Genomic DNA, 13,359 nt, shown 5'->3' with positions numbered 1-13,359 from the left:
TTCTTAACCTGGCGTCACCCGCAAATTTAAAGGTAACGCAAACCACAATGGGGATGACTCAAATCTTTTCATCCTGACATTACAGATGATATCATCGAACTGCATGTTTGCAAGGCTCCAGTTAAAGTTAAAACGGGATTTTGAACGAGAAACGAACGTTTCATTCTTTGCAGTGGCTGCCTAAAATAATAACAATGGCAACCGGTAGAGGTCAGCAGAGGCAGCCAGATGTTGAGAAGAAACGAAGAAGATATTGGTCTTCTCCAATGCTGCCGGGTTTGACTGAAAGAAAAGCTCAACAATGGCTGGATCTGCGCGATCGTCTCAAATTGAGCGACAAACCGCTCAAATCATACAATGTCTCTTCGATGACGAGCAAGTTGGCTTCTTCTGTCAATTCGAGGAGTTGGAAGCTGACGGTCCAATGGCCGATGGTAAGTGGTTAGGGTCAGAATTGTGATTTTTCAATTAGAAACGTATTGTCGAATATAAACTATGACTTGCAGTTTGTTTTTGTTTTCAATTGGTGCGAATGTTCCAGTCTCCCCCCGTCTTTATTATTATTATTTTTTAACATATGGGGCACCAAATACTTAGAAGTTAAAAGAGGTGTAAAATAGAAAATATTTGTTAAAAAAAAATACAGCAAGGGTGTGTCGTGGTATGCAGGGAACAATGGGCCGTTTAAAAAAATGAAAACGTGATTACCTGCACAATTGTAAGGGGGAAATCAACTCATGAGTTTTCTTTATAATTGTATGCCCTATGCGCCTCCTTTAGTCTTAACATGGCTTTCTCATTGATATTGCAATTGTGGAATATGATCTAAGCAGCATAATCCACCTGTTTGTTGTTGTTGTTGTTGTTGTTGTTGTTGTTGTTGTTTTTTTTTGCTGCTTAATTCTTATTGCACATACGAATGTCACCCATAATGCCTTGCTGTAACTTGTGGGGCTGCATAGAACATGCGGGAAATCCTATGGTTTACTTCCTCTTGAATATAACGGTGGAAAGAGCCATTCATTTCAATGACATGCTGCCACATGAGAAGAGCAAGAAGCGAACTAACCTTTGTTGAATCCATCTGAGACAAAACACCTACTTATATTACAAGATACACCCACTTATATTGTTTTGGAAAATGATCCTAAAAGACACAGAAATGAAATTTTCATCTGTTGCAATCACAGATTACCAATACATACTCTAATTACAGTTGATATTTTCATCTCACGTTACAGCTCTTTTGAAGAGAGATTTAAATTCTTTTTGTCACTTACTTGATGTTGTGTAATCGTATCTAATTAACTTTTTTTCCCCCCCAGGAGAAGACTTTGACCCGCTTCCCATCGCCGAGACACTGAAAAAAGTGGCTGACAGTCTGAATGAAGATGCTAATTTTAAGGCCGCTCTGGCTGACCTAAAGCTTGCAGTAGGACAAGAGGTAGACACATGCAAACACAAAGCATTTTTGTGACTCGAAATCCTAAAAATAATTCTAGAGCGCTTCATGAGCAATTTTTCTCATATAATGGTAATTGTATTGACCTTTAAAAAACTTCAAGGTCAACACCAAGGATGCGGAAAAAAGACGTCGTCTTCTGAATTCAAATTGGACACAATATATTTTACACACAATACATTTTAGAAGTTTACCGGTGATTTCCTCTTTCTGTGAAAATTTAAAAAAAAATCCTTCCCCAGGCCATGGAGGGAGCCTTTAGCCGTGGCGTGGATGCCTTGTTGCAGACTCAAACGTCTCATACAAAGGTTGATCTGGCTCCAGAAATTCAGCTCATCAAAGTTAGTATTGCCTTAGGGCTTTTCCTCAAGAAAACCTTCCCTGAAATGAAAAGCAAAGCCCAGAATGTTGTCATCGCATGCATCAACAGCCGTGCTGGATCTTACGTAACTCGGCGAGGTGGTTGGGTGAGTATTTATGTATTTATTTATTTTATTTTATTGGTGCTGAAAAAAGTTGTTGACTGCAAACTCACTCATAGATTTGATTTGAGTGATTTCTCAAATGAACCCGAATCCTGCGTCTAATAACTAGTTTTATTGTATTTAAAAAGTGACCGATAATTTGTAGCGTAAATCCACTGGTAACTCTACTTACCTCAGTTTAGGACGGTTGATTTTTCACTTTTGTTATCCTCAAGACTGCAAAAATTACAATAACACTTAAAAACAAAACCAATAAGTTCTTGCATGTTTTATGTAGGTTTATTCACTTTCTAGCTAGCCGATTCATGTTTGACATATTTCTCGCTTGATTTCTTGCAGGAAAAAGTGAGAGAGGACATAGGAGGTATTTGAATAATGTTTTTTGAAGAGGAAACCCTCATAAACAACAATGTTGCAGCCAGAGCACCTCTGGAGCCATATTATCAATCATTACAAGAATCTCAAACAGCACTTATTTGATTTGATATGAAATCAAATAATGTGAAATATCACATCTTGCAGCCTTACGTGTATCCTGTTTATAGTTGTCCTTTCTTAACCTTTTATTATACAATTTGTTCATGTTAATAAAGCACTGTAATTGCTTTAATCGTCCTCTAGAATTAATTCAAATTCAAAATGTTTGTTGAAGCACTTTGACACAAAGCCTTGTACCCTGTTGCCAATTGTCTTGAATCAGGTTGAGTGAGCTTAGATAAGCTGTGAATCGAAATACTTGAAAATTGTGAATTTCTCTTTTGTAAAACAAAAACAAATATGTTCAGTATGCTCTGTAATGTGTACTGTAATCAAAATGCAATGTTTATGATGCTATTAGCTACTATTCTCAGGTGGAAAATATAGCTTTTACCCACCCCATACATAACTAGACATTTCTGTAACATCTGAAATCATTTACAGAGTTTAAATTACATCAGTCGGTTATTTATATATATATATATATATATATATATATATATATATATATATATATATATATATATATATATATATATATATATATATATATATATATATATACATACACAGTCAGACCTAAACAATCCCAATGTTTACATTTGTAACAATTTAATACAAGACAATAGTGAATTTTAATGGTAACATAATTTGACAAGTAATTCATCACAGTGCACAAAGAGCAGTAAATCTGCATTCAACATTTGCTCAGGTTATCTTTGATTTTTTTTTTCTTCCTCATGAAGTGCTCTGGCAGCACATACCTAGATAGCACGCCAGTGTGCGCATTTTTTAAGGCATTGTGTATTTATTTATGTGTGCACACTTTACTCCCTATATCCTTTTCTGGTTCAAATAGCCATGTCTACGTTCTTAAACTTTGTACATTTACAGTCAAATAAATGCACATATACCGTTCATGATGTGCCGTTTGTATGAATATGCTGTCCTGTTGTTATTAGCATTTAACCTTTGTGCAGTACAGTATTTTGATCATGTTTTGCGTCGTTTTCTTCCACATCATTCCCACAGTATTTCAGCCACTGGATGCCCCACTCCTTGTAGTGTCATAAATAAGTGGTCGTGCTGGTTTAAAATTTCACGTTGTCCCCTAGTGCCTTTTTTAAATGCTTTCAATTTTATATGAAATGCCTTTGATGTAAAGATCGAAGGATTAGAAAATACTTTTTTGCTGTTGATAATAAAAGTCAAAAATATTTTAAGATCTAGTTTATCGTTTTTTGTAAGCACTTTGTGGATTCAATTCCCATCGTGACACAGGAAATGCTTGAGCAGTTTCCTAAGCTGACACTGCTGAGTTGCCTCTAACACACATCTTTAACATGCTTTGGTATCGCCTCCAGCTTTCTTTCTATGCATCTTTCAATTCCATGCATGTTGGGAGACAAAACCACAAAGTACTCCCAGCTCATGCCAGTTCATCTTAAGCGAACAACTAAACTGGGAAAAATAAACACTATAAAACGATTATACGTGACACAACTACGAGAACTAGGACGCAAAACAAATGCGTTTTCTGCTCCAGAACTATTAAAATCGATGTGGCGTACTATAGGGCTCATAGGCATACAGTACACATATTGGAGCACAATTATATAGCCAGCAGAGGGCAGCACATATTTGTAATTGTAGATGGCCCACAATTTCATTTGATCAAGCTGCCATGAAAACGTGATAGTGAATGCAGAAGAAACTTTGCTATGGTCTGTCAGCGTAAAAGAAGTACCAAATTATATGAGGCAACATGGTCCTCCCATTGTAAGACAGAAAATGAACTACTCGTCATGGTTTTTATTGGATGCTTCGCTGCGAAGCCTCAGTAACGCACACGTTGAGGTGGAATATAAAATCTCATTTTCCACATGAAATCTGACAAATATGTTTATTCAGCTGTTAACGAGATTTGTTATGTATTCCTCAGGGTGTTATATAGTCAGGCTGTTTGCACGCGTAACTGCTACTGTCTGGCCATTTGCACAAACACATCAGGAAGGTCTGGCACATTAGGCAGGAAACCAGCTGCAAAGATTAAAAACACACTACAAGGTACATGACAAAAATAATTTTGCCACCTTTTAAAAGCACAACATGGATTTAAAGTCAGTAAATGGTACAGTTAGAGGGTCATTGTACTCTCGGGAACCTCTGGATTAAATGTTACAATTCTCTCAAATCCAATCCACGTTTCCTTTTGCTGAAAACACGTGCACACACCCGTTTTGAAGAAAATATATATTTGTCAAAAAACTGTATCGATGACAGTGTATTTTACAACGTATACTTTGCTGCACTGAATGATTGAACATTACAGAGAGGACACATTGGCTATGTTTTCTGTGGTATTCAATAATCATTCACCTTATGCAGTGATTATACAGTGTTTATGTACTCGATTGCAACTACTGTATTACAAGGCTTGGTATGTATGTATTATATGATAGTGATAACATTATGCCCCACTGTTTTCACAAATAAATAATAAAAAAAAATCAAATATAATAATACAAAGTTACACCAAATTGATTCATACATGGCTACATTTTGATTAAAAGTGAGTTTACCGTGTATTTAGAGAATGGGTATTTTTAGCTGGAACTGACACAAGTGGCACACGTTATCGCTATTTTTTTACATCTGATTATATTTAGATATTTTGTAATGATTCTAATTACTAATAATTACAAATCATTTTTAGATATTGAATCACTTTCAAAATGTACCAATACAAATATATCTCTGAAGTGTGTCAAAAAAATTGATTCATTAAAGAACCAAAATTCAGAATCAATATAAAATATTCCAAAATCGATTTTTAAAATTGAAAAAACAAATATGCTTCCTGTCGACAATAATATCTCATCACACGCTAATGGTGTTTTGCAAAGGCCAACTTCAAAATAAACACACCAAGTAATACAACGACATCAGGGCGGCGGCCATATTTGTTTGTTTTGTTTTTCCATGACATCACATCTCTACCAACCTCAACACACCACCATTAAAATAAAATCATAAATCACTGAGTAAGGTTACTAAAAAACTGCCAGTCATGTTTACTGTCATTGTACGACAGCACAAGTCTTTAACGTGAGCGCTAGCCGCTAACTAGGTGGCGCATTCAAATGCAGTCGGAAAACTCAGACAGCAAAAACCTCCATCTATGCATTAAACGATAACAATGTTAAATATATAAACAATGTGGGCTTTCTTCCAATCTATAAAAGCTGATCTATATCAGGAAGAATGATGGGAGTGAAATTATGTTGATATTTTACTTAAATACGATGAATGCTCCATCGATTAATTCTTAATTGAATCATAGACCCAAAAATCAGAATGGAATCGACTCTTGAGACAGGCAAAGAACTTTTTATCGTCATTTGTCAATTTTTGGTGTCATTTCCAGCAAGAAGATACCATTTTCTTCAACTCTAAATGAAGCCAGGGTATGAATCATTTTGGGTTCGGAAGTGTGTACTTCCAGCACGCATACACTCACAACTTTACACTTGTTCAGATGAGTCCAATCTGCTCACTGTCGAAAGATAAACGCAGACTTGATGCAGTCTCCGAAAAATCTCAAATCTCTTTTTGGGGAGACAGTGACATAGTATTTCTCACGGCAGTAGATAAACAGTCGCAGGATACTGAGGAGATGATTAAAGTTTCAGTCTTGGCCGATAGGGATGTTGTTTGAAATCTCAGATAAAATCAATTTCCCATGTACTCATGCACAACCTATAAAAGCATGTGGAGTACGCGACTGATGGGCAACTGGGTCGGTCCAACCCGGACAAACCTCTAAGTGCATCGTTTAGCCTTCATTTTGATATCTCTCCTTCATTATGTTCTTCTCGAAGCAACCGCTCGGCATAATTTTGAAGCCGGTGTCGCATTCATTCTCTGCGACCGCACCGTCGCGGCTCGGCAGTCCGTTTAGAAAAAAAATCTCAATAACTAAAAAAAAAAGGATGTAAAATATTGTCCAAACATCTAAACAGTCATTCACATTGACGGTAAGCCCCTTATCCCATATGACATCATCATCAAATTGCGGCTGAGACATAAACAAAAACATTCCCATCTGAGTCAGTCTGATTTGTCAGTTTATCCTCTTATGGAGCTTCCAGGATGGACTTCGCCCGTCACATATCCTTTAAATAAGGTCCAAATTGTAATCCCTTGAGTTTTGATGAAAAAAAATTCCCGATTCCTGGGCAGCGCAGCTCGGAACGCTAAAGTTCACACATCGTCATCGTCGTCGTCATCGTTTTGCCTCAGCCTCCTGGCGGCAGTCTGTATTCTCTGGCTCCCTCTTTGAGGGAGCTGACCGACCGGCTCCCCGCAAAGGAAATACTGATTCCAAATCCTCCAGAAGGCCGAACGGAATTTCTTGATTCGGAAAGCGTAGACAATGGGATTGACGGCGGAGTTGCCGTGGGTTAGGAGGATGGCGATGAAAATCAGGCTTGGTGGTTTGTCACATTTGGGGCAAAAGAGTGTGATGCAGTTGTGGATGTGAATGGGGAGCCAGCTGACAGCGAAGAGTAAAAGAACCAGAGCCAAGGACTTGGCAAGCTTCAGCTCCTTGCCAAAGTAATGATTGGGGTCCGCATGGCTCACTGTTACCTGCAAACAGACAAATGACAAGTCAGAATATTGAGACCACCGTTTTTTTTGGGCTTTAAGACAAACCGGTATCTAAGCCACAGCAGCAATGTCATGTGTAAGCCGCACTGGGCAATAAGCCGCAGGTTGTAACATCAGATATTTCCACAGAAAGATAGTGTATGGAAGTTCTTTTTTAAAACATCCTATCTTCAACAGACGTAATATGCCTGCATGTTTACATGGATATTTTCAACATAACACCGACAGAATACTACAGAGTTAAATAGTTCAAACTCAAAATCAAGTGTCATCTTCTTCTTCTTCTTTGTTTGATTGATTATTCTAGTGGACATAAAAAGGCATTGCTCATAATTCATATATACAACCATGTATATCAGATTTACACATCACAAATTTTAATACAAGATTTTATATTTTGAATACTATATATTTATAATACTCTTTTCAGCACAGCCATTGATTCGAATCTTTTCTGTTCTATTTCATAGTTGTTCTATAAATTGACACATTAAACAGATGTACAAATTTGCATCGTCTCCTGCTGATAAGACGCCCTAAACTATAAGGCACAGGGCTCATATCATGACGAAATAGTAGACAACATAGTCAGAAAATACAGTATATACGCTGTGTGTCACAGTTATTAGAAACTGATGTCAAACTCTATGCTCAGGGGCCAGATCTGGCCCCTACATCATTTTTGGTGGCCCGCAAAAGTAAATTATGTGTTAACTTCCATGATTTATTGACAAAATCTGTACCAAATTCATATCATCAAATGTTATATGCAATGAATAATAGTTGACATATTGCAAACATTTCTTTAGTTTGCATTGTTTCTAACGATTTGATAGGGTGCTTAAATGTTTATGTGGTTTCACATAACGACCTTCTGAGAGAAACCAGGAATACGCCGTGGCCTGTGACAAAAATGAATTTTCCTTCCTGCCTTAACATAACAAGGCGTTGGACAATATCCATGGGGGGGGGGGGGGGGGCAGACACCTCTTACCAGGGCACGTGCTCCAGTGTGTTAATGAGTTGGGCTTTTACTTCAGGTTAAAAAAGAAAAGGACAGCTATAGCGAGGGCTTTTGTAATGGCCATACACTGTATAGTACAACATGTTATGTGCGTATGTGTGTTCTAAGACCTTTTTTAAAGCTAAAAAAAAGTAGAATACCAAGGTTTCCGTGTGTTTTTTTTTTTTGGTGGTGCTTGCTTGTTAGCCTTAAAAAATACTATGTAAAGTAAGGCATTTTCGGGAGGTGAACATACGGCCATTGGAAAAAAAACAACAACCGTGTAAAATAAGGCATTCTTTTTGTGAGGAAAAAAAACCTGACCATGTTGTATATCAAATAGTTTTTTTTATGGTATTGGTATTGTTGGTATTTTTAAAGAAATATATATAGTTATTGTATAATTGTAAAGGTTTTTTTTAATTTTTAACACCCATTCAAGTTTTTTCATTTTGAGGGGCTCGGGGTGAGGGGTGCAACTTACAGTATATGATATATATAGTAGGTGTGTTTTTTTGTTTTGTTTTTTTTTTTCTGAAGATAAAAATGACCATGTATAGTAAGGCTATGTTCTAAAACATATTTAGATGTTTAGTAAGGTGGGGTTTTTTTTAACCCATTTCAACTCATCAGTCGCAAAAGTAACCGTAAAGAAAATTCCATTTATGAGGCTCTATAAATTATTTTTCAATCCTTTTTCATGAAGTACCGAAATACTACAATGTGTAGATGAAATGTGTGCAATGTCACACGTTTTCATCAACTATTTTATCCTTTTTTTTCAAGTTCTTGATTAATTCAACGGGTTACCAAAGGTAAATGATTTGGATGTTTTCATGTCAAGGAAAAATGTGGGCTTAAATGTGTTAACTTCAGACAAACGTGCACAAGGAGAAGCAGGACTCAGAGGTGATCGTCTCTCTACTCTAGTACATATGGGGACTTTTTTTTTTTCCTCCGACTTTAGGACAGCAGGCTTGGTAGCCACTAAGTGTACTTTTGACTAGTAATGAATTCCGGAGGATTATATTATTGCTCTGCTTTCAAAAACATGGAGAGGACAATCTCACTTTCTTGTTGAGCTGTTTATGAATCATGTAGAAAATCTCCACGTAGATGACGAGCATGAGGAGCAGAGGGGGCAGCACCCAGCCGAAGAAGTTGAAGTAGACCATGTAATCCATGCTGATGACAGTCTCAAACTGACACTTCACCACCAGGTCGTCGCTGACAAGGGAGCCATTGTCACGGAGATGTTGTAAGTTGTTCCATCCGAACATAGGTGTGAGGCCCACCAAGATGGACACCAGCCAACACAGCAACACGGCCGAGCCGGCTCGCTGAGGGGTCACCACTCGTTTGTAGCTATGGTTACAAGAGAGAAGGACAAAATGTTTCCAACTGTCGCCGTACGGTCAGGAAAATACGCCATGTTAATTCTTGTCCTTCCTATTGCAATTTTCAACATCTCTTTTAATACTTAAAAGATTAAAGATTTCAAAATATTTTCAGTTGACTTAAATGGGCTGTAGGTCACATTAGTGACTCGAAAAAAAGGTTTTGAAATATGCAAACAAACTTTGCAGCAATAACGCAAACAATAAGTATTACAATAAGACTACAGTTCAAATCCAAATTGCTTTGACGTCCTGAAAATAATGTCCACTGGTAGTTTTGCGTGTGTGCTCCATGCCAGTTTCAGAAATTATACAAGCCACCAAGCAGCCAGCATGAGCCTATTGACCAATCATGCATCCTTTGTCAAAATATTTTAGGCCTATTGTCATGCAGGCAACCTTGAAATGTTATATTTTGTCTCTACTGGGTGGCTTCATTTCACTATAGTAAATATGGATAATCCACAAATGGTTTTACTATATATATATATATATATATATATATATATATATATATATATATATATATATATATATATATATATATATTTTTTTTTTTTTTTTTGTGATGCCAAATAAAACGAATAAAATTTTAGAACTTGCACCAGTGCCAAATTGGCCAATACAGGTTTTGACTGCAGTTTTAATTGTAATATCATCACTTAGCACTAGATGGCGGATATGGCTTAGTAAGACTTCACCAGATGATAGAATAACACAAGTCTGGATTTTTTTTTTTTTCTGCCCAGAATTTCAATGCCATTCAGGACAACCATTGTACCACAATAGTGTTAGAATTTTGAGTGTGTTTGATGTTTTTGGAAATAATGCACATTCTGTGTTTTTGTCCTTAATGTTAGTTTTCTGTTTAGCAGTTCTGTGCTCTATTTGAATGGTAAATAGGATAGTGGATATTTTATACATACTGTACATTGCTGAATATATTATGAAAAATTGATTATGGTAAAAGCACATATTTAGCATTTAAATTACTATTTGTGGTCCTACACTGGTTGAATTGTGCAGTCCTGTTTGACCCCACCAGTACCACTGATGAAAAATGTGTGTCCATCCCTGCGTTAAGATACAGATGGGGGCAGTACTGAGGGTGGTGAACATTTACGAGTAAAAAAAAAAAAATCTTTCCAGGAATATACCTGCTCTCTGGGTAGATCATTTTGCTTAAATTAAGTAACATAGAAATGATTTATTTCACTACCATTTTCTCTTTGCATTAAGCCCATCTTTTGCAGCGTACATTCTCAGTGACCTAAAAACCTTAATTAATATTGATATAAAAATGTGTGTGCGGATACAGGACTCGTATCCAGGAAAGGCATCCTATTCATCAGTTGTAACACCTGGATTTAAATTTCTTTTGAACACCTCTTTTTTTTTTTTTTTAAGTTCGCACGCGCTGTCTTTTTCCATTTAGATTGCGTTCGTCAAAGTTGCTGGAGGAGTTGCAATCTAATTTTACATTCGGATTCAAAAACAGCGTTCAGGTGACAAAAGACATTGACGATGCCTTGCCATCTAATTTCAGCATCACCCTTGTTCTTTTCACCACATGATGAAATGGAAACGTGAAAAAAAAGCGGCTAGAGACACAAAGGCGTCATCGAATGTTCTCAAAGTGGAGTCCTACCTACCTCATGGGTATTTTGACCCTGAGATAACGATCGAAGGCGATGGCCAGGAGGGCAAGGATGGAACTTTGCGTGAGGACCAGCACGGTGCAGGCGACCGCCAGACAGCTGTAGAAGTGCGTCTCCAATCCGATGCTAATGGTGATGGCGAGGGGGATGACGAGAGCCCCGACCGCAATGTCAGCCAAGGCCAGCGAGACGATGAAACAAAACGTGGTGTCCCGTAGCGAGCGGTTGATGCGCACGGCCCATACCACCATCACGTTGCCGATGACCGACGAGACCGCGATCAGCACCTCCATGCCGGTGTACAGGACCCATGACCAAGACATGTTCGGGGAGGCTCCTGGATGGGGAACTGACGCCCGAACGCTCCTGCGCTTGGAGCACACCTCCAACTCACTTGGAGATCCCGAAAAATCCTTTGTCCCGCTGAGGTGTCCGCTTGTTTTAGCGTCCCCTCTGCGGGACGTGGAGCTGCGCACCGCACGCAAAACTTGCTCCGCACATGCTGCGAGGTGGTGTTGGAGGAGAATGGGAGAGTGCTTCCCGCAGCTCCGGTGGATTCTGAATGAGTCACAAAAGCTCCTTTCACAACAGAGGAGTTGAAATCTTGCGTTCTGCGCAAAGAAGAAGGCACAATAAACTACGCGTTCGCTCACTCACTTCCTGCGTAAATGTGAGTCATTTTAATGGTTGCACAATCATATCTTATTGAGCAGATATTTGGATTTCATGTCTTGTGATATCATGTCCACATAATAGGCGACTGGAATTTAAGAAACTGAGTTAGTCTTTTCAAAAAGTCACGTTGGCTTGAGACCTGCAGGCTATGTGCTTCTTTTTGCAAGTTAACCTTTCAGCCTGTTATTATAGTCAATATTATTAGTTATTTTTTGGGCAGTGGTGTCCGAGTGCCTGCCTCACATTTTGGATAATTGTCGTTTGTCTCCCCACCGTGGCCTTAATGTGTGTATATTTATTTGAAGTATTTTTGTTTATGTTATATAGATTGTCATTGGTGTACTCAGGATTGAACTATTGCAGACTGGTCAGCACATCCACCTTACAGTTCAAAGGTTATGGGTTCACTTCCGGCTGCAGTATTCCTGCTTGGAGTTTTCATATTCTTCCCATGCCTGTGTTTTGTTTTGTTTTTGTTTTTTTCTGGGGGGGCACTCCGGTTTCCTCCCACATTCCAAAAACATGCATGGTAGATTCTGTATTTGGGCACTCTAAAATTGTCCTTAGGTTTGCTTGTGAGGATGAGGTGCTTTTATTTTTTTTCTCTGTGTCACGGTGAGGCATGGTCGTGTCAGGATCTCGTGGCATGTTGGTGAGGATTGTGGGAAAGGTGGAACCAATAATTGCTGGGGCTGATAGGTTTGAGGCTCAAAAGATCCTTTAATGAAAAAACTGAACAGGATGGGGAATGCGCAAAAATATAAAGTACAACAGAAACACTCAGAAGAGAAACAAACTTACAGGCAGGTGGGGGCAAAACGAGGAAAATGAGGACCAGGAGTAGAGTAACGGCAAGTCAGCTTGGGCGAGGCAACAGGGGAGGTAACACAGCAACAAGGACCAGGCAGCGCGGAAAATAAACAATGACCCGACAAGAACTGAATGCAAACTGGGATCTTAAATAGACTACACACTTAACGAGAAGACACGACACAGCTGGGGGAGAGACGAAAGGTAGGGGAAGCTGATTAGATGACAAGGAGGCCAGGTGAACGGGCAGGTGGACATGATCAAACTAATGAGACACTGACAGTAAAAGGAGATGCAAGGGGAAACAAAACTTGAAACTAGAACTTAGGAACATGAATAAAACCCAAAGAAAACAACAAACCCCAACCACACATGACAGGTAGACTCCAACTTAAAAGAAGCCCAAATGATCTATTTTAGATACATCACAATAGATCATGCGTAAAAAAATAACTAAATCAATAAAGTGAGTGTTCTCATGGAATATTAAGCTTTTAGTTCCAGGAATCATCCTGTGCTATATAAATAAAATTGACATGCAGTTAGCTAGTTAGCTATGTATGCTATGTATGTACACTTTGGACAAGTCTGTAAATGTCGCCAATTTAGAGCGCCTCGTTGTCACATGTGAGAGAGTGCCATCATGTCATGAATGATGGAAGAACAAGGAAGGGAGGGGAAGGAGTGAGTATTTTGTTTTAGGATTTGTGGTAACATGTCA

General features: G+C 38.3%; 2 protein-coding genes across 2 annotated transcripts; one reads left to right on the top strand and one right to left on the bottom strand.

Annotated features, from left to right (window-relative positions):
• The first annotated feature begins 240 nt into the window (after positions 1–240).
• On the top strand, positions 241–3,364 carry LOC148419053 (uncharacterized). Its single transcript, XM_088424398.1, has 4 exons — positions 241–434; positions 1,326–1,444; positions 1,705–1,929; positions 2,287–3,364. Exons 1-4 carry the CDS (start codon positions 302–304, stop codon positions 2,317–2,319), a joined length of 510 nt encoding a protein of 169 aa, XP_088280524.1. The 5' UTR covers positions 241–301; the 3' UTR covers positions 2,320–3,364.
• Positions 3,365–3,643: 279 nt separating this feature from the next.
• Positions 3,644–11,820, bottom strand: LOC148419052 (adenosine receptor A1-like). Its single transcript, XM_088424397.1, has 3 exons — positions 11,148–11,820; positions 9,169–9,463; positions 3,644–7,074 (listed from the first exon to the last, which is right to left on the bottom strand). Exons 1-3 carry the CDS (start codon positions 11,474–11,476, stop codon positions 6,688–6,690), a joined length of 1,011 nt encoding a protein of 336 aa, XP_088280523.1. The 5' UTR covers positions 11,477–11,820; the 3' UTR covers positions 3,644–6,687.
• Between the last annotated feature and the right edge of the window lie 1,539 nt (positions 11,821–13,359).

The sequence above is a fragment of the Hippichthys cyanospilos genome, chromosome 9, assembly GCF_059441005.1.
Source record: "Hippichthys cyanospilos isolate Australia breed blue-spotted pipefish chromosome 9, RoL_Hcya_1.0, whole genome shotgun sequence".
NCBI classification, from domain to species: domain Eukaryota; kingdom Metazoa; phylum Chordata; class Actinopteri; order Syngnathiformes; family Syngnathidae; genus Hippichthys; species Hippichthys cyanospilos.
This window is presented reverse-complemented; position numbering and strand designations above follow the sequence as displayed.